The sequence below is a fragment of the Anser brachyrhynchus genome, assembly GCF_964034855.1.
Source record: "Anser brachyrhynchus genome assembly, chromosome: 21".
NCBI classification, from domain to species: Eukaryota; Metazoa; Chordata; class Aves; order Anseriformes; family Anatidae; genus Anser; species Anser brachyrhynchus.
Window position 1 is genome coordinate 1,701,877 of NC_137714.1, and position 26,253 is coordinate 1,728,129.

Sequence of the window (26,253 nt, forward strand, 5' to 3'; positions counted from 1 at the left end):
GCCATTTGGTTAATTTGGGCACGGCGACAGAGGGGGCCACCCCAAAACATGCCCCCCCTCCCCCCCCCTTTTCCCCCAGCGTGGAGGGAGCAGCTCTGTCCTGGGGGTGGAGGGGAGGGCGCAGTGCTTCTGACCCCTTTGATGCCAAACCTTTGATTTTGGGGTCACTTGAGCCCTGTGGGATTTGGGGACACCGGGGTGGGCTGTCCCAGCCTTGTGTGCCCCCCCTACGGTCCCTGCCTGCCTCAGTTTCCCCTTTGCTGGGGCTGGGGGATGCGCGGGGCCGGCTCTCCAGCAGAGTGTGCTCGTGCGTTACGGACACGCGCGCGCAAACCCATAAACCCAAACCCATAAACGCACGAACCCATGGGTGCACAGACACCCAGGACACCTCCTCCTCCTCCCCACCTGCGGCTGCCGGGCTTTCGGGGGTGCACGCGCCACTTGGGGGGGTGCAATTAGCATCGCCTCATTAAGCTGCTGCAGTGCTAATTAGAGCCTGGGCTTTCCACATCACTGCACCTCTTTGTAGGGCTTGGGTGGGGGCTGCAGACCAGGCCAGCGGGGTTTGGGGGCGAGGGGTGTCTCCCCACAGCCAGGGTCCCACAACAGGGTTGGCCAAGTACTCGAAAAGCCCCAAATCAGCCCAAAATCATGCTCTGATCTCAGCAATGGGGCCATCCCCCTTTAACGGGGCCACCAGCTTGGCTGTGCAACCCCCCCTCCCCAATCTCTGCAGAGCCCTATAATTATCAGCACCCTTATTTGCATAATTAGCCTTAATTATTGCAATTAAAGGTGGCGGGTGTTGTGCAACCCCCAGCTGCTGTCCCGGGGCCCTGGGGGCCCCCCCCAAGCCCCCCCCCCCCCCCAAGCCCTTTGCCCCAGCGCAGGCGGTGCCGTGGGCTCCCCAAAGCGGGGCGCAGCGTTTCGGGGAGGGGAAGGCGCAGCAGACGCTAACGAAGGCGGCACAATTAATCCCGGGCATGCCCGAGCCCAGCCGGAGGAGAGGTGAAATGGGGTCAGCGCCAGGGGAACACCCAAAAAGCGGGGCGGGAGCTGGGTGCAGGCAGCCCCGGGGGGTGCGGGGGCCGGAGGTGCTGGGTGGGGCGGGGAAGAGGCAGCACCCGTGGAGGGTGCTCAGGGGGTTGAGGACACCCAGGGGTGACGGCACCACAGCACCCACATCGCTTGGGAAAGGTGCTGAGCGGGTATGGGGGGCACAGCACCCCTGGGTGGTGCTCAGCGGGGTGAGGACACCTTAGGGTGATGGGACCGCAGCACCCAGGGAGGGTGCTCAGTGGGTTGAGGGCACCCTAGGGTGACGGGAACGCAGCACCCACAGCCCTCGGGAAAGGTGCTGAGCAGGGCATGGGGACCCCGACAATCACAGCACCCATGGGTGGCGCTCAGTGGGGCGAGGAGACCACGTAGAGGGAACCACAGCACCCACGGGTGGCGCTCAGGGTGTCCCTGTGCCCCCAGCCCCCGGGGATGGGTCTCAGGGGGGTGAGGGGGCCAAGGGCAGGAGGGGACCACAGCACCCACGGAGGGTGCTCAGCAGGGTGCTGGGAACACAGCACGGGGAAGGATGCTCCGTGGGGCAGGGGGCCCGCAGCACCCGTAGCGCCCGCGGGAGGTGCTCAGGGGGGCGAGGACACCGCGGGGTGACGGAGCCCAGCGCCCGGGGGGGGCTCAGTGGGGTGGGGACCCGCAGCACCCCCAGGGAAGCCCCCGCCCAGCTCCCCATGCGTCACCCCCGCGGGGATCGGGAGTTTCACCGAAACTTCGCGCGGGGAGGGGAAACCGAGGCACGGCGGCACCCGGGCACCCGCCGGGCGGGGCGGCTCGCTGCAGGGCGCAGCGCCAAGCAGAAAGTAAAAAGGGGTAAAAAAAAAAAAAAGCACCCGACGGATGCTTTTGCAACCATCCCGCAACCACACGGCGTCGTCCCCCCCTTCCCCTTGTGGTTTTGGGGGAAAAAAATAAGAATTGCTTTTTCCGGCTTTTTTTCCCTACCCGGTTATTTGCAGGCACCGGGCAGCCGGCCCCGCTCGTGCTTAGCAAAATAAAAATCCCAAATTCCTCAAGGGGTTGGGAGAAAGGAGGCCCCAGCTGGGAAATGCATGCAAACGCTTGCAAAATGCTTAAAAATCTTAAAGCCTCCTTAAAAACCAAAAATTAAAGGTTCCCCCCCCCCCCAGCTCTACCTCCCAAACCCAAATCGCTGCTGGCAGCTGCCCGATGACACAGTTGTAGAAAAAGAGCACAAAAGTTTTATTCAAATCAAACTCACTGTCATGAAAATCCCATAAAATCCATTAAAAAGGGGGGGAAAAATACCCCAAACCTGCCCCCCTTTTTTTTCTCTCCCCTATTATCTTCCCCAAATCTGAAACCTCTTTGATTTTTCCTCAATAAATATACAAAAATATAATAAATTACGTTAAAAAAAAACAAAAAATAAAAGAGGTAACACTGCTTATCAGCATTAAGGTGGAAAAAACCCAACCCAGCGTCGGGAGAGGAATAAATAGGGGAAAAAAAAGCAAAAATTGAGAGTTTAGGGCCAAGCCATCCACAAAGCATCCAGAAGCACCTGGCTCAGCCCTATTTTTTTTTTCTCCTTGAAATGCAGAAAAAAAAAGAGGAAACTCCCCCCTAATAAGGCCGCCCCCCCAACCAAGTGCAGGCTTGAAATTTAATTTTGGTGGGGTTTCGCACCCGTTTTGTCCTGGGGATGGCGATGCCCAAGTGGCAACATCCCCCGTGGGAAATAATATTAATATTATTATTAACAATAATAAAAACCTTAAAAATAATAAAAATAATAAATAAAGCGGCGGGGGGGGGGTGTAGGCTGGGGGGGTCTTCATTTTGCACGCTGGGGTACGTGGGGGTCAGATGGGGATGCCCCCGGCGCAGAGCTGCTCCTGCAGCCCCAGCAGGCTGTAGGCGATGCGCTTCTGGTGGCCGGGCAGGCGCACGCCGATCTTCTTGATGTCGCTGCGGGGAGGGAAGGGGGGGCGTTACGGAATGAGGGAGGGGTTTTGGGGTGAGAACAGCCCCAAAAAGGTCTGGCCTGGAAGGGTGCTTGGGGGTGGTCCGATCCCGAGCGTGGTGGGGATGCTGGGGGGGGTGGATCCTGCCCTAAACAGCCCCAGGGTGGATCCAGCCCCAAGCATCCCCCGGGGGCAAAGCCAGACCCAGACTTCACCCAGCACCAGATCCAGCCCCGAGCATCCCCTGGGGGCAGATCCAGCCCCGAGCATCCCCCGGGGGCAGATCCAGCCCCGAGCATCCCCCCCTGCCTGACCCCAGAACGGAGCCAGCCCCGAGCATCCCCGGGGGCCAAACCCAGCCCCGAGCATCCCCCGTTTTGCGGGGCCCCAGGACTCACTCGCTGGTCATCTGCAGCACCTTCTCGATGGTGCTGTAGCCCGCAGCCATGAAGTGCTCGGCGTACTGGTGCATCTTGATGGACTCAAGCCACTCGGGCACCGAGCGAAAGGGGACGCCCTCGGAGCCGCTGGTGCTGGGCAGGCGGATGGAGACCCTGCGGGGAGGGGGCCGAGGAGATGGTGTGACGTGCAGGGCAGGGGGGGGGCAGACCCATGGTGCAGGAATGCAAGGATGAAGAGTCGTGCAAAGATAAAGAAAAGCATGTAAAAAAAAAAAAAAAGGAAGGCTGAAAAAAAAAATAAAGGATGTGGGAACGGAAGGATGCAAAAACAATGCAGGAGGGCACAGGTTGAAAAGAAGTCATGCAAAGAAATGGAAGGATGTGGAAAAAAAGTAATGCAGAAAACAGTGGAAAGGTGCAAAGTTACAGAAAGCAACGCAAAAATGGTAAGCAGCAAAAAAACCCAAAAACTCAAAAACAACGCACGCATGCGAGCACCATGGCAAAAGGTAAAGATGCTGAGATGCGAAATTTAGAAGTGACAGTGCAAAGATGCCAACGGTAAGGCAAAAGCCCAACTGTAAAAAAAAAAAGGTAGAGCTACAATGCAGAAGTATAAAGCAAATTATGGGAAAATATATATATATAAAAAAAGCAAAATGCAATGCAAAGTTTCCCAGGTGCCAAGACGTGAAAAAGAACGCATAAACGTGAGGATGCAAAGAGTAACAGAAAAAGTGGAAATGCAAAACAATAAGGCAAGAACATTAAAAGCAAGAAACAAAAACGCAAAAATTGCAAATGTAAAAAAAAAGGCTAAAAATGCAGATATACAGAAGGCAAGGATGCAAAAAAATGCAAAAGGTGAATATAAAAGCAATGCAAGACTGTAAAGATGCAAAAAAAGAAGACAGGAACAGAAAACTACATAAAGCAATGCAAAAGGCAAGGATGCAAAGAAAAAGCAGAAGAATGCAAAGATTCAAAAAGCAATGCAAGAATGCAAAGATGCAAAATCCAATTTAAAATTGCACAGATGCAAAGATGCCAAAAAGGCAAGAATGGAAAGCTGCAAAAGCAATGCAAGAATACAGAACTGCAAAAACCAATCTTAAACTGCACGGATGCAAAAGAGTGTGCAAGAACGCAAAACCAGTGCAAAAAATGCAAAGACGCAAAAGAAGCATGCAAGAATGCAAAATTGCAATAAGCAAGGCGCAAATGCAAAGATGCAAAAGAGCCTGCAGGAGTGCAACACTACGAAGACAACACAGAGATGCAAAAGAAGCATGCAAGAATGCAAAGCTGCAAAAAACAAAGCACAGACGTGAAAGAGTATGCAAGAGTGCAAAGCTACAAGAACAGCGTAAAAATGCAAAGATGCAAAAGAAGCGTGCAAGGACGCAAACCTGCAGAAAGCAAGGCACGGATGCAGAACAGCACAAAGAGTGCAATGCTGCAAAAACATCGCAAAGATGCGGAAGAAGCCTGCAAGAACACAAAACAGCGAAAAGGCAGAAACGCGGGGATGCAAAAGCGCATGCAAGCCCGCACCACCTGCAAACTGCCCTCCCCTCCCTATTTTCCCCTCTCTCCTGCCCCTCCCCGCAGCTCACCGTGGGTCGAAGTCCGCCAGCGTCTTGAGTGACTCGGGGGCGCGGATGAGCTTGTCGAGGATGCTGACGACGTCGGCAAACTTGGGGCGCCGGCTGCGCTCCTGCTGCCAGCACTGCATCATCAGCTGGTAGACGGCGGAGGGGCAGTCCAGCGGGGCGGGCAGGCGGAAGCCCTCATTGATGGCCTTCATCACCTGCAACGGCGCACGGCTCGAGGGGCACGCCCCAAAAAAGCAAGGTCGCCACCAAGAACGGGGGCCAGAGGGATACCTGCGCTCACCTCGTGGTTGGAGAGCTCCCAGTACGGGCGCTCGCCGTAGGACATCACCTCCCACATGACGATGCCGTAGCTCCAGACGTCGCTTGCGGAGGTGAACTTGCGGTAGGAGATGGCCTCGGGTGCTGTCCAGCGGATCGGGATCTTCCCCCCCTGTGCCACCACCACCAAAATTGCCCAGGTGCCAAGAAGAGGAGGAACGAGGGGAGGAAAAAAAAAAAAAAAAAAATTGAGGATGTCAAAAAAGCAAGAAACAATGCAAAAATTGTGGTGGGAAAAAAAGGACGCTAAAACGCAACGATGCCAAGGTGCAGAAGGGAAGGCAAGAATGCAAAACTGCTCCAAAAAATAAAATAAATAAATAGCCATCCAGCCCCCCCAAATCCCTCGGTGGCACTCACGCTGGTGGTGTAGGTGGCTTCGGGGTCGTCCTCCAGCACCCTGGAGAGCCCGAAGTCGGACACCTTGCAGACCAGGTTGCTGTTGACCAGGATGTTGCGCGCGGCCAGGTCCCGGTGCACGTAGTTCATGTTGGCCAGGTACTTCATGCCGGCCGCGATGCCCCGCAGCATGCCCACCAGCTGGATCACACAGAACTCCCCGTCCTTGTCCTGAAAGAGGAGAAACCGACCCCAAATCCTCCTCTTGCCCCTACAGAGACATGGTTGGGGCCGGGACCCGTCTCCCGTGGTGGATTTTGGGGCTGAAGCCCTGCTAATCCCACCCCGGGGCGATTGGATTCCCGCACGCATCACCTACCCGCAGGAATTTGTCCAGCGCGCCGTTTTCCATGTACTCTGTGATGATCATGAAGGGTTTGTCTGCAGAAAGAGAGCCAAAACGGGTCAGAAAACCTCAAAACCCCATGACTCCAAGCACGTGGGGGTGCATGTGAGAGCAGCGCTTTTTGGCAGGCCTAGCAAGCTTTTTTTTTTTTTTTTGCAGGGAAGTGGTGGGATTTATTTGGAGGGGGGGACTCACACTTGGAGACGACCCCCTCGAGGCGGATGATGTTGTGGTGGCAGAACTGGCCCATGATGCTGGCTTCGCTCAGGAAGTCCACCCGCTGCTTCTCCGTGTAGCCCACCTTCAGGGTCTTGATGGCCACCGGCACCTCCTTCTTGCCGCGTTTCAGGGTGCCCTTGTAGACCTCCCCAAATTCACCTGCCCGGAGGAAGGGGGAGGTTCAAAACCTGTCCCCTTCCGCCCCTCCCCGGCTCGGGGACAGGCAGGGGACAGAGCCCGGTGGGGACCTACCAGCGCCGATGACCTTCTGGCGGGTGATGGAGGATGGGGAGATCTCGGTGGTGAACTTGAGCATGGCTTGGTTGGGGTCTTCATAGGTGTGCGGGTCCACGTAGGTCTTGAGGGGCTTCAGCTGGTCTGCTAAGGGGGGCAGCAGCCGTGTCACCCCCGACCTGTCCCCACCGTCCCACCACCAAGCCCCCGCCCCAAGCCCACCACCCCGGTGCTCACCGGACTTGGAGAAGTAGACGTCCTCAGGGGACTGGCGTGACCGCGAGCTCCTCCTCCTGCAGAAAAGCAGCGTTTTGTCCCAAAACTCACCTCAGTGGGGGAAAAAATTTGGATTTTTTTTTTTTAATCTCTCCTTACCTCCGGAGGACGTAGATGAGAGCAGCCAGGAGAAGGAGGACAAAGAGGACGCCGGTGACGGAGCCACTGATGACGGCAGCAGATGCCATGGACTCGGCTCCTGCAGGGACAGTTGGAGCCATGCGCACCCCATAGCACCCCCAAAACTAACAAACCACCGAAAACCCACCCCAAAAAAACCCACTCCTCACCCTCGGGCAACGTCTCGAACTCGTGCTCGGGGCTGAAGGTGCCGTGGCCGTCCTGGGTGAGCGCCTGGACCCGCACCACGTAGGCGGTGGCAGGGGACAGCTTGGGGATGGTGACGGAGGCGCCCTCGCAGCGCAGCACCGAGTAGCTGTTCTCGTCCACCTGGGGAAACGGGGACACGGTGAGGGCGAGGGGTTTGGGGAAGGACACGAGGTGGGATGAGGATGGCACGCCGCTGGTGGCACCTTCTTGCTGTAGGTGACTTCGTACTTCCAGACCCGGCTCTGCTGCCGCAGCGGCACCGTCCAGGAGAGGACCAGGCTGGTGGCCGTCCGCCCGTCCAGGCTCACCGACGTCACCCGTGGTGGCTCTGCCGTGGGGACAGGGGTGTCACGGGAGGCGGTGGCACCTCCACGGCGGTGGTGGCGGGGACACCGGTGGCCCTTACCTGTCTGGTTGACGCTGATGCTGGCAGTGGCCACGCTGCGGTGGGCGCTGAAGGACGAGACGCCGTTGCGCGCTTCGACGGTGAAGGTGTAGTTGACGTGGGGCTCCAGGTCGGTGACCGTCACTCCTGTCCCCGCCAGCCCCCGGGGGGGCTGCGAGTAGCGGATGCCCCCGTCGCAGGGCCGGCACTCGCCGCTCTCGGGCCAGCACTGCTCGCAGGTGACACTGTAGGTGACGTCCTGCCGGCCGCCCGTGTCGGTGGGGGGGGACCAGCGCAGCTGCACGGCGGCCCCCAGCCCCGTGGCCGTGACGCTGCCCGGGGGCGAAGGAGGACCTGTGGACACGGAGCGAAGCGGTGGCGGTGTGTGTGGAGTCAGGGCACGGAGGTGCCCCCCGCACCCCACGACCCACCCCCCTGTCCCCAAAATGCCACTCACGGGTGCACGGCGCGGCGGCCGGGTCGGTGGGGGCGCGGAAGTGCCCGTCCTCGCAGGGGCAGGCGGCAGCGGCGGTCGGGGCCGGCAGCGTGTGTGCGGGGCAGGGCTGGCAGCCGCTGGGGGACACCTCGGCCTTGAAGGTGCCGGGGGGACAAGCTGGGGGGGGCACACACACACACAAAACAGGAAGGTCAGCGGCCGGGTCCCTGTCTCCAACCTGAGCATCCTCACCAGCTCCTGGGCACGCGTCACCCTCAGAGCACGTCAGCTGGGGGGTTTGGGGGTGTTTCACCTTATTGTTATCCACCGTGGGAGGGGGTGGACACCCACTATCAACCCATGCCTCCACTTTTGGGAATGCCCCCCCCAACCCACCCCTCTCCACCTGACACGCTTGGTGCACCAGTGATGCTCCAAGGGCCTTGAGGATGCTCCAAGGGTGCCCCCAGGGGTGTTGGGGATGCCCAAGGGTGCCGCTATTGTGCCCCAAGAGAAATGAAGGTGCCCAAGGGTGCCCCTGAGAGGGAGGGATGGCTTGCACGGCACGCACCAAGACGGGGCGCCCCCAGCCCCATGCCACCTTTCCATCCCCAGCGTCCCCACCACTACCACAGATGCCCCCACGTCCTCACCTTGGCACTGGTCACCCACGGCCTCGTAGCCGGCCCGGCACTGGCACTGCCCGATGGGCACCAGCCACTCCCCGTCCGCGTTGCAGTGCAGCGTTGGCGCCTCGTCGGCCACCGCGTCCTCCACGCAGGAGCCCCGCACCTCCGCCAGGGTCTGCGAGTCGGCGCCCGCCACCGTCTCGGGGAAGTGGGCCATGCCCCGCAGCACGGCCGGGCACGTCTTGTAGTAGATGCGGACCGAGAGCAGAGCCACACAGGCGCCCAGGTCCTGGAAAGCCAGGTAGAAGCCTTTCTTCCGCAGCGGCCCCACCGAGCGCACCTCCACGTTAAGCTTGACGTTGCGGTTGGTGAAGTCGTCCTGCACTGTGATCTCGTCCGGGGCGATGGTGTCGATCTTCTTGAACTGCCGCTTCTGGAAGTTGGTGCCGTAGTCAACGTCGGACTCGGCGTAGTAGAGGTTGAAGGTCTCCTTGCAGGAGCCGCCGCCGCTGGGGAAGCTGTTGCAGTCGCGGACGGTGAACTTGAGCTCGATGAAGACGCGCTGGGCCTCGCTGCGGTAGATCCAGTTGGTGCGCAGCCAGTTCTCCTGCTCACCCTCCAGCACGTTGCACACCAGGTACATGTAGATCTGCGAGTCGTTCATCATGTTCTGCAGCAGGTCCCACTGCGCCGCAGAGAGAAACGGGGTCCTTGGTGCTGCTGTCGCCATGCCCCCTCGGGGGGAAACTGAGGCAGGGGGTACGATGCCCCTGGTCCTCAGGGATGCCCTTGTCCTCATCCCCACGGATGCCCCTCATTCTCCATCCCCATGGCTGATATGTCCCCGTGGATGCTCCCCATCCCCATGGATAGTCCCATCTCCATCCCCACCCCCATGGATGCCCCCATCCCCATGGATGCTCCCATCCCCATGGATGCCCCTCATTCTCATCCCCATGGCTGATCTGTCCCCATGGGTAGTCCCACCTCCATCCCTGTCCCCATGGAGAGCCCCCCGGTCCCCATGGATGCACGCCTGCTTGCTTGCATCCCGATGGAGGTCCCCGTCCCCAAGGCTGCCCCCGTCCCCATCTGCAGCGTCGCCCCTCGCCGGGTGCTCACCCCTTTGCCGTAGGGCTGGGTGAGCCAGCCCAGCTCCCCCTGGGCCTTGGCAAAGTCCAGCAGGACGACTGTGGGGAGAGGAGAGGGCCGTTAGTAGGGTGAGCAGGACGCCAGGGAGATGCCACCAGGACCCACAGATGGCCCCAGCGCTCTCAGATGCCCTTGGGAAACACAGACCCAGGGCCCATGGATGCCTTCAGGACCCACGGATGACCCCCAGGAACCACAGATGTCACCTGCCTCTTGGATCAATGGGTGTCCCCAGACCCGTGCTATATATCCTTGGGACCCATGGAGGTGCTCAGGCTCCACAGACGTCCCTTGGACCCATGGGTGCCCACCAGGACCCACAGATGCCACTAACAAATCCAGATGCCCCCCAGGACCCACAGATGTCACCAGAACCTGCAGATGCCACCAGCACACCCATAAAGCCCCTAGCACCCAACATATCTGTCCCTGGCACCCACAGGTGTCCCCAGAACCCACATATACATATCCCTGAGACACATGGGTGCCACCAATAAACCCGGATGCGTCTGGGGCCCATGGATGTCTCAGGGACCTGGGGGTGCTCCAGAGACACACAGAGGCCCCCAGGACCCACAGAAGCCCACCAGGACCCGTGCACATACCCCAAGGAAGTCCCCAGGACCCACAGGTGCCACCAACCCACCCAGATGCACCTTGGACCCACGGATGCCCCCAAAAGCCCCTGGGACCCTGGGTGAGCTCGGGGCCCCCCAGCTGTCCATGGGACCCCCCCACGCCACCACCCCGTGTCCCCAGGTGTCCCCTCGGGGCTGGGCAGGACACGGGGCTGGGGGAAGCGGCGAGCCCCGGCACGCCGAGGGCGGTGGCCGGATCCAGCACCGGGGCCGGGGGAGGAAGAGGAGGCCGCGGCCGGGGCGGAAGCGCCATGAATCAGCCCCAAGGAATGCGCCCGGCTTCGTGCCCGACACGGCCCTGGGGGAGGCGGGGGGCTTTGGGGATGTGCCCCCCGGTGCCTCCCCCCCACCCCTCGCCCCAGCTTTACGGGGCAGGTGCTGAGAACGGGGAACTTGTGACACGTCCAGCCCCGTCCCCCCACCGCCAGCCAGGAAGGATGCCGGGCACCTCCCGGCTTTCCTGCGGCTGGAATTTCCCCCTGAAAGCGGAAACACGGCAGGGGGGGAGTCTGTGGGGTCCCCCCCGTGACACCCCCCCCTCCCCAAGCAGTGACTCAGGGCAGGGACCTGCGGCTGAGTCAAGGGGCGCAGCCGGGGTGCGCCCGCTGCCAGCGCCCTCGGCTGCCCCGCTGCCCCCCCCAGCCCCGCACCGCCGCTGTCACCGCAGCCCCCAGGCTCCTGCATGGCCAAGGCCACCTTCATCATCATCATCGTCACCGCGACCCCCATGTGCGGCCCCGTCCCCGTTCCCCCCTCGCCCCCACTCCGTGTCCCCAAACCCCCAACCCACAGGCACTGACCCCAACCGCGGCGCAGGATTCGGCCCCAAGACCCTCCTCTCCCCCCTTCCTGCCCCCCAGACCCGACACTTCACAACCGATCGCCCCCTGGCTCCCAGCTGCCACCAAACTTTGCCGTCTTTTACCTGGTTTTGCCCCAAATCGCTCCTTACCCCTCCGAGCCCCCAGGAACCTGCTTGCGGATGCCCTGAACCCCCTCCCCGGCGCCGGCTGGAGGGGCGCTTGGGGTTTTCTTCCCCATTTTCCCGTTTCCCCTCGATTTCCCTTCCCCAGACACCCCCCAACCTCCCGGTTATTTGCATTCGCTGCGGTCGGGGCCGGATTCTTTCGCCCTTTGCTCTCCGAGAGTTTGCAGCTCCCCCAGGAAAAGAAACCCAACCTTCGCTTCCCCCACCCCAATTTGCCCCAAACCCCCCGAACTGATCCCAAACCACCCCGGGGAGCTCGGCAGGGGGGGGTGCAAGGTGGGGGCCAGGGCGCAGCTTGTTTTTCCCAGCACTTTTCGGGTTTTCCTGACATTGTTCTCCAGCTCCGCGGCCGGATCCTGCCCGGGGAACCTTCCTTTAAGGTTTTTTTGTTGTTGTTGTTTTTTCGTTTGAATTTGGGGGTTTTGGGGGCTGGATTTTTCAACTTTTGGCTAACTTCTGCCTCCACTCCGCCCCGTTATTTTAAGGGGGTCGCAAGGGGGGGAGGGGGCCCCCTCTTTTCGCCCACCGGCTCCAGCTTCACTTTTTTTTTTTTGGGGGGGGGGGGGGGGGGGGGGGGTTCAGCCTGGCCGCGGGCAAGGAGCGACCCCAAGCCCCCTGATAGCGGCAGCGTTTTGCCCTTTACGGCCTTTTTTCTCCCTAAAAAGAAGCGCTCCCGACCTTCTCCGCCAGGTCTCTCCCAGCCCCCGGTGCTCCCCTAGGGCTCAGCCCCCCAACAAAAAAAACCCCAAACCCGCTTTTTTTGGAACTTTTTCCTCCCCCCCCCCCCCCCCAGTCCCCCAACCACTCTCCAGCTCCTTGCGCCGAACCCAAAAGTTGCCCAACTTCCCCCAAAAGCCGCGATGTCCCCGATCCCCGACCCCCAGCACCCTGCGAGCACCCAGGGGTGCGGGGGGGGGGTGCGGAGCCTCTCCGCAGCCCCCCCAGACCCGAGACCCCCCCACACCCCCCCAAAAAAAATAACAAAAAAAAATAAAATCGGGGCACGGGGCCGCGCTCACCTTCCTTGGGGGCGGCGGGGGCGAGGAGGAGGAGGGCGAGGAGGATGAAGGCTGCCGGGGGGGCCGCGGCCATAGCAGAGGTCGCGGGGTGCCCGGGGCGCCCCAGCTCCGCGCCAGCCCCGCGGGAGCGCCCCGCTCCTGTTCATTCATGCCCCGCTGACGTCACCCGGCCCCGCCCGCGGGAACGCGCGCGGCTGCCCTCTTAAAGGGACAGCGCCCCTCCGGCGCGGCCCGGCAGGGAACGGGGGGGACTCGGCCCGGGGGGGGGCAGGGGGAGCCCCCAGCACCCCGGTTGGCCCTCCCAGTCCCTCCCAGTTCCCCCCACAGCTTTGGTTCCGGACCAGTGGTTTTGCGCCTCGTCTGGCGTGGATCATGTGTTGGGGTGCAAGGGGGGGTCCCCGCTTTGCGGCCGCATCCAGCCCCTCTTGTCCCCACCCACCCCCCAGTCCCTCCCCCCAAATTTCTGCATCCCCTCGGCCCGGGCCCCAGCCCCGCGGTCCCCACGTTTGGCTCTGGGAGCTGCGCCCCCCCCACCCATCAGCTCTGGCCCCGGCACCCAAGGGGTTAAAGCGGCCCCCGGCCCCCTCCCCCCCCCCTTTCATTCATGAAGCGGCGTGGGAAGAGAGGGGGGCGGCAGCCAATGGCGGAACGGGGCGTGGCCTCGCGGCTGGCCCCGCCCCCAGAGCTGGCGGCGGGGGGGCTCCGGAGCCGGACGGGCGGGGGGGGGGGGGGGGGGGGGCTCCTCCGTCCGTCCGTCTGTCCGTCTGTCCGTGTGTCCGCCCCTGCGTCCGGCCTCCCGCCCCCCCGCCCTTCCGTCCGTCTGTCCATCTCCGCACCCCTCCGGTGGCCCCACGCCTGCCCCTCCCTCCACCTGTCCGTCCGTCCGTCCGTCCGCCCCGCCACCCCCTCCCGTCCGCCCGTCCCTCTGTCCATCCCCCCTTGTCCATCCGCCTGTCCGTCCGTCCGTCCACCCCCCCCCATCCGTCCGTCCCTCAGCTGCCCGTTCAGCCGGCCCCACGTCCGGCTGTCCGTCCGGCTGCCCGTCCCTCCCCGTGTCCATCTGTCCACCCGTCCCTTTGTCCGTCCCTTTGTCCGTCCGTCCGTCTGTCCATCCATCCATCCATCCCCACGTCCGTCTGCCCGTCCATCCCTCCCTCCGACCCTCCGTCCGTCCCTCCCCGTGTCCATCTGTCCGCCCGTCCCTTTGTCCACCCATCCATCCCCGTGTCCATCTGTCCGTCCGTCCGTCCATCCACCCATCCATCCCCACGTCTGTCTGTCCATCCGTCCATCCATCCCCACGTCCCTCTGTCCGTCCATCCCCCTGCCCCCCTCCTGTCCCTCTGTCCATCCCCCCCCCCCCAAAGAGGCACCGAGGGGGTCGCCCCCCCCCGGACCCCACCCTCCGGTGCCCCCCCCCCGCTGCCCACCGGGGGGGGTCCCCCCGGTCCCGCCGGTCCCCGGGGCGCCGGGCCGGGCCCTGCACTTTCTCCGCGGCGCTGCCGGCTCCACCGGCTGTGCCGGCCCCGCCGCTCCCCCCCCGGCCGCGCCCCGGCCCCCCGCTGACCCCGGCCCGCCCCGCACCGCGCCCCGGGTCGGGGGGGGGTTGGGGGGGGGGGCCGGGGGCGCCGCTCCTCCTTTCCTGCACCCTCGGCTGGGCCTGAAATGGGGCTTTTCTGGGCTAAAACTGAGGGCGGTTTTCTGCAGGGCCCGGGGGGGGGGTTTGGCAGGGAGCTGAAGTGGCCGGGGGGTCCCTGAGCCCCCCCCCCTCCCCCGCTTTGGGGCCCCAAAATTGTGCCAAGGGTTTGGCCCCCCCGGGATTTGGGGTGCTGGGAAGCGGTGGGGGAATGTGGGGGGCCGGGGGTGATGCGAGGGGGTCCTTCCCTGCGGGGGGGGTCTGTGCCCCCCCGCCTGCAGCCCCCAGCACCCCCCAGCACGCTGCGGCAGCAGCACCCCCAGCCCCATTGTCCCGCAGCACCCCAACCCCCCAAAACCCAGCACCCCCATCCTCATCACCCCGACCCCCAGCACCCCCACCCCCAGCGGCAGCATCCCCCAGAGCCCCAACCCCTTAGCGGCCTGGAGCACCCCAAATCCCACCACCCCCATCCCCATCACCCCCCACCCCCACTCACCCCCCCCGGTGCCAGCACCCGCCACACCAGCGACCACCCCCCCCGAACCCCCCCGAACCCCCACCTCCCCACCCCACCGACTCCAAAACCCGGGGACCCCTCCCCTTCCCCCCAAAAACACCACCAGGGGACCGCGCGGGTTGGAAAAGCATCGCTGTTTAATGCTGGGGGGGGGGGGGCAGGCGCCGCAGTGAGGGGCTCCCCCCCCCAGCAAAGCGGGGTTCAGGTCGGGGGGGGCTCCTGCCCCTCGGGGGCGACGCCGGCAGCGATCCGGTCGCGTTCCCAGAGCCGCCCCACCAGGGCGTCGAGCAGGGGGGCCACCCGCGCCAGCCCCTCCCGGCCCCCCCCGGCGCCCCCCGCCCGCAGCACCGGCAGCCCCCAGGTGCCCTCGAAGGCCGCCAGGTCCTCCTCCGTCACGTCGGCGTGGGCGGCCAGGTCGAACCTGGGCGCGGGGTCAAGGTCGACGGCCCAAAACCGGCACCCCGAAAATCCCGTGGGGGCGACGAAGCGCCCGATCTCACCCCCCCCCCCTTTGCCCCCCCCCCCCCCCCGAAGGATACTTGGTGCCCACCACCACCCGCAGCAGGTCCTCGCCGGGGGCCACCACCCGCGCCAGCCGCGCCGGCAGCTCCTCGAAGGACGCGCGGTCGGTGAAGGAGAAGAGGAAGAGGACGGCGTCCGCCTCCTCCTTGCAGGCCTGGGGGCGGCGGGGGGGGGGGACACACATCACGCACCCGGGTCTGCGCCCCCGCGGGGCCCCGGCCCGCGCCCCCCGCGCGTCCCCCGCTGCGCGCTCACGGGCAGGACGTGGTCGAACTTCCTCAGGGCGCTCTCCCCGCAGTCCCAGAGCTGCAGCTGGAACATGACCGGGCGCTCGGCGCCGCGTGGCTTGGCCGGCCAGAACACGGTGCTGGCCTCGATGCCTGCGGGGCGAGGCCGGGCGAGTCCCCAGGGGTTGCTGGGGGGGGGGGACCCCGAGAGCCCCCCTGCGAGAGCCCCCGGCCCCGCGGCCCCGCCGTACCCATGGTCTCGCGGTGGGCGGTGGGCGCGGGGGTCCCGGCCAGGGCGGCCACCAGCGCGGTCTTGCCCACGCCGCTCTTGCCGGCCACGAAGAGCTTGTAGCGCGCCGTGGGCACGGCCAGCGCGGGCGGCAGCGTGGGGCGCTCCAGCAGGCCTGGGGGCACCGCGGGGGGGGGTCAGCCCGGTGGGGGGGTACCGGGGGTGGTGGGGGGGTACTGGGCATGGTGGGGGGGTACTGGGGGAGGTGTGGGGGTACTGGGGGAGGTGTGGGAGTACTGGGGGAGGTGTGGGGGTACTGGGCATAGTGGGGGGGTACCGGGGGTGGTGGGGGGGTACTGGGCATGGTGGGGGGGTATCGGGGGTGGTGTGGGGGTATCGGGGGTGGTGTGGGGGTACTGGGGGAGGTGTGGGGGTACTGGGGGTGGTGGGGGGGTACCAGGCATGGTGTGGGCTTACTGGGCATGGTGTGGGGGTACCGGGGGTGGTGTGGGGGTACTGGGGGTGGTGTGGGGGTACCAGGCATGGTGTGGGGGTACCAGGGGTGGTGTGGGGGTACTGGGAGAGGTGTGGGGGTACTGGGGGTGGTGTCGGGGTACTGGGGGTGGTGTCGGGGTACTGGGGGTGGTGTGGCAGTACAGGGCATGGTGTGGGGGTACTGGGGGTGGTGTGAGGGTACCGGGGGGGGGCTCACCAAAGACCCTGCGCTGGTTCTTGTGCAGGATGGAGGCCAGGTAGGGGCGGCCCGCGGGGGTCAGCAGCCAGCCCGGCTCCACCATGGCGGGCACGGGGACGGGGCCCAGGCCTGGGGGGCACAGGGGGGGCCCCGAGCCGTGGGGTTCCCCGCGCACCCCGTGTCCCCCCCCCCAAGTCTCAGCCCCTCCCCCCGTGGGATCCTGCCCCCCGCCGGGGTCCCCGCCCCCCCCATGCTCTGTTCCCTCCTCCATGAGCCCTGCGCCCCCCCACGGGTCCCCCCCAAGCCCCCGTGTCCGTCCCCGGGTCCCCGCCCTCCCCCCCCCCCCCCCCCCCGTGTCCCCCCCCCGGTGTCCCCGTGCCCCCCCCGGCCCCGCCGCGGCCCCTTTAAGGCGCGGTGTCCCCGCCCTCACCTGCGGCCGCTGCAGCCTCGGATGACGTCACACGGGGGCGGGGTCACGGCTCGGCCCCGCCCCTTACCGGCCGCAACGCATGCGCAGGGGGCGCGGGGGAGCCCAGGGCTGGGGGAGGGGCGGTCCTGTGGGGGTGGGGTGTAGGGGCACAGGAGCCCCGGGGCTATGGGCTGTAGGGGCACTGCCCTATAGGCTATGGGAAGGCCAGAGCTACGGGTTATAGGGGCACAGCCCTGTGGGGTGTAGGATGCCCAGAGCTATGGGTTATGGAGACAAAGCCCTGTGGGATACAGGAATCCCAGAGCTATGGGTTATAGGGGCACTGCCCTATAGGCTATAGGAAGCCCAGACCTATGTGTTATAGGGGCACAGCCCTGTGGGATACTGGAATCCCAGAGCTGCGGGTTATACGGACACAGCCCTGTAGGCTGTAGGAAGCACAGAGCTATGGGTTATGAGGGCACAGCCCCACAGGCTCCAGGAGACCCCAGAGCTGTAGGTTGGGGGCGCAGCCCTATCGGCTATAGGAACCCCAGAGCTATGGGTTATGGGGGCACAGCCCTATAGGCTATAAGGACCCCAGAGCTATGGGTTATGGGGGCGCAGCCCTATCGGCTATAGGAACCCCAGAGCTATGGGTTATGGGGGCGCAGCCCTATAGGCTATAGGAACCCCAGAGCTATGGGTTATGGGGGCACAGCCCTATAGGCTATAAGGACCCCAGAGCTATGGGTTATGGGGGCACAGCCCTATAGGCTATAGGAACCCCAGAGCTATGGGTTATGGGGGCACAGCCCTATAGGCTATAGGAACCCCAGAGCTATGGGTTACGGGGGCACAGCCCTATAGGCTATAAGGACCCCAGAGCTATGGGTTATGGGGGCACAGCCCTATAGGCTATAGGAACCCCAGAGCTATGGGTTATGGGGGCACAGCCCTATAGGCTATAGGAACCCCAGAGCTATGGGTTACGGGGGCACAGCCCTATAGGCTATAAGGACCCCAGAGCTATGGGTTATGGGGGCGCAGCCCTATAGGCTATAAGGACCCCAGAGCTATGGGTTATGAGGGCACTGCCCCACGGGCTCCAGGAGACCCCAGGGCTGTAGGTTGGGGGGCGCAGCCCTATGGGGCCCCCAGCCCTCCACGTTGCGGCAGCGCAGCCCTGCAGGCCGTGGGACGCCCCAACCCCGTTGGCTATGGGGTCCCCACCCCACAGGCTGCGGGACACCCCGAAGCTGCGGGTAATGGGGCACGGCAGCCCCACAGGCAGCAGGGCCCAAGGGGTGCCCCGGTGGCTAAGCACCCCCCCCACGGGAGCTGTGTGCCCCCAGCCCTGCCTTGCTGCCAACCAGGAGCCCCAAAAGCTGCTCTTTTCACCCCAAACCCTCAGGGAGGACATCGGGCGCATCCCTCCGCGGCGCGTCCACCCGCACACCCCCAAGCACAGGCGGCAGCCGTCCGTTTCTTCAGTTTTTATTTGTTAAACCGCTAAAAATTCATCCAGGAAGGGGGAAAACATAAGAAAAAAAAATAATAAATGTACACAGATTTAAATATCACCGAAATCACTTCGCGTCCCTATGCGCGGCCGAGCCTCCAGCGCCGGGGGGACCTGAATGGCGGGGGGACCTCACAGCACCAGCGCCGCCGGGGAAAACGGGGCCGTTTCCGAGGAATTTATCGTTTCCGAGGACTTTATCGCAAGAACATGCCTTCCTGCGACGTGCAGGGAGGGGAGGGCGGTTTTGGGGCCGGTTGAGGGGGATTTGGGGCTGGTGGAGGACGCAGGGCGCAGGCGGCACGAGGACCGACGGCCTCTCGTGGGGACGCCCCGAGCTCACAGCCGCGCCCACCGCCAGCGGCCCCAAATTCCTGCTTCGTTTCGCTCCGGGGGCGATGCCAGGACATGCGGGCAGGAGGGGGACGCGCCGGACGTCGCGGCGGGCGCTCCCGAGGCGCGGGGAGGATTTCAGCAGAGGTCTGTCACCAAACGGCGCGCACGAGGCATCGCCCTCCCCCCGGGCCCTGCCCCAGCCCCGAGTGGCTCGCGGGGCTCCCCGGGCCCCCTTTTAGCGGGGCGGGGGGGATTTGGGTAGAAGGCATCCAGCCCTGACCCCTCCCGGGGACGCGGCTCCGACGAGCCAAAGCCAGCAAAGCTCGGTGGGGACGGAGAAGGACGGGGACCACGTCATGGCACTGCCGGCGGGCCGGGCTGCGGTTTGGGGAGAGTTTCCTACTTTTCAGCTATTTCAGGCGCTGGGTGAGAGACGCCAGCGGCTGCCGGTCCTGGGCGCGCGCTGTTGACCAAAACTGAGCGGAATCTGCCCATTTCACCCCCCCCCCCAATCTCGAGCTGGAAAGGAAGGAAGGAAGGAAGTTTGTCCCAGACGGACACACAGGTTCAATCCATTCGGATTTTTCTTTGTTTTAATCTTTGCGGAAGGAGGCACATGCAAAGATGATTTTGTTACTGCTATCAAGGCTAATGCCGGCCCACCCTGCCGCTCACATGCTCAAGTTTACCGATATTCATCGTTTTGGCTGGAAAAAAAAGCGTTCCCAGGCTATGAGGTGCTGCTTTCAGCGAGCGCAGAGAAGCTGTGTACGTGTTTGGGCCGTTCACGGACATGGAATCTCCGAGCCTACAAGGGCCTGGGCAGCCAAATCCCTGGTTTGGTGGCGCAACGTGATTTTTGGAGCAAACTGTTTTCTGCTGTGTGGGATCCAGAACGACGCTGAACCCCCCACGCAGCAGCCAGAGATGTCAGACGGTGAAATCGGGTCGGGATCTTGCAGGAACCACCTCCCCACCCCAAATTTCTGAGATTCGGACCCGGTTTCAGCACGTCCTCAGAGCGCGGCACCGAGCCGGGGCAGAGCAGGGACGCTCCATCTCCGCCGAGGCGCGCGGAGGGACAGCAGCCGCCTCGCGCCGCTGCTTCGAGCGCTCCCAAACACGTACTCGCTGCGCCGGCAGCTCGGCTCAGCCTGCCGGGAACGCGCAGCGCCACAGATCCGGCACCGAGGCTGCCAGGCAAGGAGGCGAGGGCTGCGAAAGCAAGTCCTGCCCATCCGATCCTCAATTATTGTTTTATTTTTTATTTTTGGCATCTCAACGCAAAACTGTCCTTTCTTCCTTCTTACGATCCTGCACGGAGGACAGGAATGAGACTGTCAGGCCAAAGGGGTGAGAGGCAAAAAAGGCATCGTGTTTGTTCGGAGCAAAGGTCACAACTTGCAGTGCTGGAAGGTTTCTGTTCAGGTATTGCTGTTACGTTCCTCACAGAGCCATACTTGAAGCATGGGAACAACCAGTGCACACGAGCTAACAGCCTCCTGTCTGCAGGTATTGAGCCGGTTCTTACAAAACCACCGCTACTCGTGTTCCACAGAGTTTCAGAGATACGAGGCCTCTCAAACCCCTGGAGAAGAAAAACAAACAAACAAACAAAAAAAAAACTCAAGAGGCTACGGGATGGCAGGCTTCCTGCCTGCTCAGCCCAAATCCTTGGCCTAGGTCACAGCAGAGAGCTCCTGCGTGAGCACAGCAACGTGGATCCTACGGGCAGGGAGCTCCCTCCCTGCTTGTAAACACGATTCGCTTAACTGGGGTCTTACTGGGAACGGGCGGGCAGCACTGGAGGTTTGCTTGGACTTTATTGGTTTGTTGTGCCCTAATTCACAGTTTGAATGCCTGCGCGACAGACTTTGAAGGAAGAGGGAGAGCCCCGGGGAGGGAGGGGAGGTGGTGGTGGTGCACAGCTCGGGCCACATTATCTCTTTGCTCGCACAAAGTACAAGGCATTTGTTTTGGGATAGTACTTCACGTTCTGTTTCTTGTCCATGAGGCCGCCAAATATGATCAGCTCCCCTCTGCCCTGCACCACCGTGTGCAGGCTGGTCTCGGGCGGCCCCACCACGGAGCTGCTACTGAACACTTTCCATTTGACTCGTCCCTTCTCCTTGGTATCTTTAATGTCCAGCACGTACATCTGCATGGGCTTGCAGTTCATGCTCTGGTACAAAGGCTTCCCCACGTTGAGGGACTGCGGAGGATGGTGGCCCAGGCGGCGGGCGATGGGCGGCAGGGAATGGCCCTCGCCTTGGGTAGGGCCCGGCCGCGCCTCGGCACCCGCGCCCTGGCTGCCTGGGGACCCCGGCGAAGCCACGAGGGGGGGGCTCAGGGCGGCAGAAGCCGAGGCGCCTTTGGAGGACAGGGCTTTGACGGCCTCCAGGCTCCTGCGGAGCGCGCCGGGCGAGACAGCCCCCGGCAGGGAGCCGGTGACGTGGGGCGGCGTGTGGATGCCGTTGGTCTGCTCGGGGGGGTTCCTCGCGCTGGCGCCGAGCGTCCTGCTGTCCGCACCGTCCGTCTGGCAGACGACGGAAGCCGGTTTCTGCTCCCAGCTCAAGTCGATGGACCCCAAGCGCAGGTCTCTCTGCTCCGGCAGCGACCCCCGCCTCGGCGCCAGGGCGAGCCCGGCTTTCAGCTCACAGCCTTCAGCGGCTCCGGGCGTGCTGGGCGACACGACCTGCACGGGGCTGTTCAAGGAGGCGCCGCCGGCCGCAGCGGCTCCAGGCGATAAGCTCCCCCCGTTGAGCACGGGCGAGCTGTCGCCTCTGGCCGGGGAGAGGCTGCCCTCCCGCGATCCCGAGGGCGTCTGCCGCTGCGCTCTGGGCCGCAGGGTGCCCCAGCGGCCGTTCACGCAGGGAACCTCGTCCGTGTTCCTGACGGGAGACTGGGAGCGGTACTCCCGCGTTTCGGGCACCAGGGCGGGCGGCGTGGCGCTGATGGGAGAGGGGCGAGAGTTCAAGCTGGGGCTGAGCGGGGCTCTCCCGCTGGGAGCCTGGCTGAAGACCACGACGCACTGTCCCACCTGGAGCAGGGGAGAGGAGGTAACGGGTTACAACTGCAGGGTGGCCCCTGGGGCTCCGGGGAGGGAACTGGGGCAAAAAGGAAGGGGTTTGGGGCATCCTGGGCAAATGGCCTACAGGGGGTAAGTCGGACCAGAGACCCCGCTGCCTCTGTCCCAAGCCAGACTCACCCGGCAGGCAGGATGGCACCACAGCTCCGGGGCTCCGTGGTCTTCGTTCTCCACCTTGAGCGGCTGCCACGTCCAGGGGTTCGCGTGCATGTGCAGCAGCCAGGCGTCTTTGAACAGCTGGGAAGAAAAGCGTGACAGATGCAGGAGAGCAGCTTGCTGCCAGGATCATCCCGTCGGGGGCAGAAACGGTGCTGTGCAGCTGCCTCGCTGCTGCAGACAGAGGCACGGTGAGCTGACCGGGATCTGAGCACCCAGGGGTGACTACACCCCACTGTGGCCATGGACAAGTCCCTTCATCCACGTCTGCCGTCCCAGTACAAAATCAGGGACAATTCTTCCAGTTAACCTCGGCGGGCTGCTCTGGTAACTCCCGGGGTGCTTTTTGTGAAGGAAAGGCAGCTCCAGCAGAAGTAGCAACTTCTTTGGGAAGTCTACACCGGGAGTTCTAGGTTCGCAGGACAAACTGCCACCCAGGTAACGCGCAGAGCCCCCCGCTGCCCCAGCCAGCACCCAGGGCTCACAGGTACAGCAGGATGCGTGCGGCTTGTGCCCCTGCTCCCCGCAGGATACTTACTGCGTTGGGACCACCACAGCCACCAAGGATTAAAATGGTTTCGTCGTCGATTACAATCTGTGGAGGGCAAAGAAGAGCGTTTCAGACCGGGAAGGATGCGAAGCCGTCCCTCGTGCTCTCGGCAAGGCCTCTGAGTGCAGAGCTGGGTTACGGCTTCTCAGCAGCACAGAAGCTGCTGAATTTTGTCCGCCTGGGGATGAGGTGTGGAGCCAGGATGGAAAGCCGGTTTTGCTGGGCCCACGGCAAAGCGGGATGCAGAGTTCGCCCCACTGCCTCGTCCCAAACGGCTCATAAGCCGGTCCCTTTTACAGACGAGAGCAGTTACCGTCCCTGAACCTGAGCAAACAGCAGAGGACTCAGTGCTCCTCTTCCGAAAAAGGGTGAAAGGACCATCTGGGAGGCCACAGGCTCGTAGCAACGTGCGTTAGATGCTCACGGTGGGTAACTAGTCCCCTCCTCTCCCTTTCTTTGGATGGAGGGAAAGCCCCTTTCACACACGACGTGATTTCTTTGGGGTGCTTCCATCCAGCTGAGGCCAGTCAGGCACTAGGCACCCCTGAGTGTCCTCCTGGGGACTGAAGGGGAGGCAGGGCTGCCAGCTGCGGCAGACACCTGTGTTGAGCCAGGTGACTCCCACAAGCTCCCTGCCCTGGGCAGGCACTAAAACAGGCACTAAAACAGGCACCACCAGACCCATGCACTCAGCGGGTACAATCTTTAGTCACCTGAACCAAGGATCAGGAGACGGGAGCAATTAAAAGGGCCCCAAGCAAAACCACCATGTGATAACACTTCATTGATCTTAAACGCCACGGGGCTCGGTAGCTGTTTCTCTTCTGATGGGTAAAACAGCAATTTGTTTTCTAGAAATGCTCATTACGGTTCTGAGTCATGTGTAAGACACAGCGCAGTATCTACCGGAGCGTTAGGGAGATTAAAAGTGCAATCTCACAGAACAGCTGGCTAGAGAAAACAAGGGCCTGGCGGGCAAAAGACTGCAAAGGTAACTCAGAAATTGGGCATTAGCTTTCAGACGACCCACAGAGAGCTGCCTGGAAGCTGGAAATTCAGCTGTGCCTGGTTTCTGTCTGGTTTATCTTTGGCAGTGCATGCTGCCGTGGAGCTGAGTCAGTGAAGGAGAGCATCACCTGAGACTGGCCACCTCGCGGGTGAGGGCTGGGCCCAGAGATGTTTGGCTTGGACCAAGCCCACTGCTCGAGATCCAGCACCCAGACGTCGTTGCTCCTGCGGGGATGAGAGAAGAAACACTGAGCCACAGGTACAGCGCTCAGCTCAAGTCCCAAACAAGCACCCGGCTGCAGTGTTCCTGGTTCCTGACGGCACAACCAGGCCCTCAGGGGCTTCAAAATGCTGATTCAGGGCTGAGGTTTTATCACAGAATCGGTTTTCTGCAGGCTGGTGCCTCGAGGGAATTTGCCCCGGGAGGTGAAAGGTGCAGCAAGCCAGCAGGCAGAGCCCGCAGCGGGCCGGCAGCGAGCACCAGCCCAGCGGTGCGCGAGGGCAGGCAGGGTGAGCAGCCAGGATGATCTCAGACTCCTCCGATCAACGCACGGATCTGCACCCGCATGTGACCTTCCCACACGCCTCACCTCCTCTCGGCTGCCCCAGTTCAGGGCCCTGCTCTGAGAGGCGCTGGCAGCGCTGAGTCACGCTGCGCTGCACAGACAACCACGGCGGCACGCTTATCTGCAGCCCGGGCAGTCGCACCGAGCTGCTGGTGCTGACTGCTGCACAGGGATCCTGCTGAAAAGGGGTCTCGCAGCCCAGCCCCTCGGAGGTTTCTTTCTGAACTGCTCTCCCACGGCCACCACAACACACTCCTTGCTCGCAGGAGAACTCGTCAGACACCTTCACTCCACGCTTACATTTGCCGAGATCCCAGTGAGCCTCCGAAGACGATCATTTTGTCTTCGATGACACAGGAGGAGTGTCCTGCCATGGGAGGGGGGCCATGGGTGGTCACGATGCAGTTCCACCTGGGGGAAAAGGGAAGAAGACATTCAGCACCGGGTCAGAAAGGATGGTCCTGGATGAATGGCAAAATGAAAAATCCCACGGGCCAGCAAAGTCCTCGAGAAAGCATTACAGAGGAAAACCTCAGGGAAAACCGACAAAGATCCAAATAATAACGAAACTAATTAGAAATACTAATGTGCTCAACATTTTTAAAACATGACAAAGTCACAAGGCCAAGTTGGAAATATCGCCCCTTTCAATTAAGTTTGCCCTGAATTATTTCCAACGCAGTTTAATTACAGCGTTCTAACGACACTGCCCAGAAGTGCATCGGGTAATTGACACTTTTGATGATTAAAAGTTCTCAATGAAAGAGGAGCAAGAACCTTCGCTGCTTTGATACAGCATTTGCTCCTTTCTCACACAAGCATCAGTGAGAAACCGTGGTCTAAAATCAGCTGGATGCTGTTTGAAGGGAAAATTCCTGCCACCTCCTCGCTCGCTGCTGGAGCTGCAGAGGCAGAAAGGTTTCTACAACAGCACACAGACACCTGCTTTATCGCCTGTCCCCTGAATTTCGGATCACCACCAAAAAGCGAAACCTCCAGGAGCTAAGGCTTTCTCCCTTACTTTCCTCAGGCAGACCTCAATCTCACAGCCAGACGAGGTACGCGCTGGGAATATTTGCACCCAGATTTCCGCCCGCCCCGAAGATGTTCCAAAGAGCACTGGGGTGGTGCTGGCAGGCTTTCGGTCCAAGTCCAGAGCAACACGGAAGCGAGCACCACCCAAGAGGTGTCAGACAGCAGTGCGTGCGAGTCTCCGGGCCCGAGCAGCGATGCCTTGCCTTCTTTTTGTTTGAAAGGGAGCCTCGCGGACACGCCGGGCTCAGCCACACCTTGGCACCCACGAACGCACGCAGCTCCCCTGTCCCTCCCAGCCAGTCCCGGCGGGCCTGCGGAGACACCTCGGGCAGCTCTCCAGCTGCAGACACTTTTTCCAGGGCTCAAAGCCCGTGCTTCGAATCCAGAGGTTCTCTTACCAGTTTTTGGAGGGCGAGTACGTGTGGATTTCATCGAAGAACCTCTCCGGCTGGTGCAGAGGGTAAGGGCTCGGCCGCGTCCACCCACCGAACAGCACGAGCAGGTCCTTGTAGACCACCAGCGTGGCGCCAGCCTTGGGAGAGGGGTACGAACCTGGGCAGGGACGGAAAAGGGGATGGTTAGGAAGCCACGCTCGAACACAGGCATCAAACCCTTCAGGAATTTTACCAAAGTGAGACGACGTGGAGGCTCCACCTTTGAAAAAAAGCAGCAAAGAAGGCAAAATTAGAGTTGGGAGCCTGGGAAGAAAACTACTGCCAATTTGTGTCATTGTAATTAGTAGGAGCCTGAAAGCACATTTCATGTATGGCAAAACATCTGTCAGTCACTGGCAGGAAATTACTAGCTTTCTAACATATCCCTTTAAATTATTGCTTTAGCACTGAATAAAAGCAATAATTACCTCCAAATACCTACTAACTTTTCCCCAAGGACGGAGTGAGAATGAATACTAATTCTAACACATCCGGCGCCGCTCGTGGCAGATCGCTTGGGAGCTCCGAGGCGGCAGCAGAAACCCAATCCCGTTTTCTCAAAGCGGCACAGCGAAACCCAGAGCGCTTTGCCGCGGGAGTTATCAGCCCCTCCCCGAGTTCGCACAAGGCAGCGCTCCTCCAAAAATTATCGAGGGACTTTCACCCATCCGGCTGGAGGCTTGAAAGGCTTTGCTCAGGCCAGGCACCTCCCGAGCAGGACCGCCGCGTGCAAAAGCGAGACGCGGCCTCCTGCTGTTGCGACGCCCTGTGCTCTGAAGGCACATCCCGAGGGTTTTCCCAGGCACTGATCTCACCTCTCGACCCACCGCCGGTGTGCTGCGAGCGCCCTGCCTGCAGTCCGTGCCCCGCATCTCTCCGATGACGGATGTCTCACTCGGGTGGCCCATGGCTAGCTCAGGGCAGGAGCGACTT

At 62.4% G+C, this 26,253-nt stretch overlaps 3 protein-coding genes across 9 annotated transcripts in view; all 3 read right to left on the reverse strand.

Annotated features, from left to right (window-relative positions):
- Window positions 1-2,256: 2,256 nt before the first annotated feature.
- On the reverse strand, window positions 2,257-12,576 carry EPHA2 (EPH receptor A2). 4 transcript variants are annotated; one of them, XR_013941405.1, is made up of 18 exons: window positions 12,389-12,576; window positions 9,714-9,781; window positions 8,616-9,276; window positions 7,984-8,139; window positions 7,548-7,880; window positions 7,345-7,469; window positions 7,102-7,261; window positions 6,911-7,010; window positions 6,773-6,828; window positions 6,554-6,682; window positions 6,278-6,460; window positions 6,056-6,117; window positions 5,698-5,907; window positions 5,300-5,449; window positions 5,020-5,213; window positions 4,813-4,891; window positions 3,401-3,556; window positions 2,257-3,006 (listed from the first exon to the last, which is right to left on the reverse strand). XR_013941405.1 is itself a non-coding variant. In XM_080564389.1 (17 exons), exons 1-17 carry the CDS (start codon window positions 12,459-12,461, stop codon window positions 2,901-2,903), a joined length of 2,919 nt encoding a protein of 972 aa, XP_080420515.1. In that variant the 5' UTR covers window positions 12,462-12,570; the 3' UTR covers window positions 2,257-2,900. The 4 variants fall into 4 exon arrangements, 2 of the variants coding, with proteins under 2 accessions (XP_080420515.1, XP_080420514.1); XM_080564389.1 differs by lacking the exon at window positions 4,813-4,891 and having other exon boundaries at window positions 6,554-6,679; window positions 12,389-12,570; XM_080564388.1 differs by lacking the exon at window positions 4,813-4,891 and having other exon boundaries at window positions 12,389-12,569.
- A 2,087-nt stretch (window positions 12,577-14,663) lies between these two features.
- Window positions 14,664-16,749, reverse strand: CPLANE2 (ciliogenesis and planar polarity effector complex subunit 2). 2 transcript variants are annotated; one of them, XM_080564177.1, is made up of 6 exons: window positions 16,647-16,749; window positions 16,235-16,345; window positions 15,545-15,697; window positions 15,322-15,446; window positions 15,084-15,220; window positions 14,664-14,965 (listed from the first exon to the last, which is right to left on the reverse strand). In XM_080564177.1, exons 2-6 carry the CDS (start codon window positions 16,317-16,319, stop codon window positions 14,746-14,748), a joined length of 720 nt encoding a protein of 239 aa, XP_080420303.1. In that variant the 5' UTR covers window positions 16,320-16,345; window positions 16,647-16,749; the 3' UTR covers window positions 14,664-14,745. The 2 variants fall into 2 exon arrangements, with proteins under 2 accessions (XP_080420303.1, XP_080420302.1); XM_080564176.1 differs by lacking the exon at window positions 16,647-16,749 and having other exon boundaries at window positions 16,235-16,435.
- Window positions 16,750-18,106: 1,357 nt separating this feature from the next.
- The window catches only part of FBXO42 (F-box protein 42), a 50,977-nt gene continuing 42,830 nt past the window's right edge, over window positions 18,107-26,253 (reverse strand). For all 3 annotated transcript variants that reach the window (XM_080564179.1, XM_080564178.1, XM_080564180.1), the window contains 6 exons: window positions 25,285-25,438; window positions 24,152-24,262; window positions 23,414-23,510; window positions 22,266-22,322; window positions 21,692-21,808; window positions 18,107-21,523 (listed from right to left, as the gene is read on the reverse strand). In XM_080564179.1, coding sequence (XP_080420305.1) covers window positions 20,423-21,523; window positions 21,692-21,808; window positions 22,266-22,322; window positions 23,414-23,510; window positions 24,152-24,262; window positions 25,285-25,438 — 1,637 coding nt within the window. In that variant the 3' untranslated portion in view covers window positions 18,107-20,422. The remainder of the gene's footprint in view (window positions 21,524-21,691; window positions 21,809-22,265; window positions 22,323-23,413; window positions 23,511-24,151; window positions 24,263-25,284; window positions 25,439-26,253) is intronic.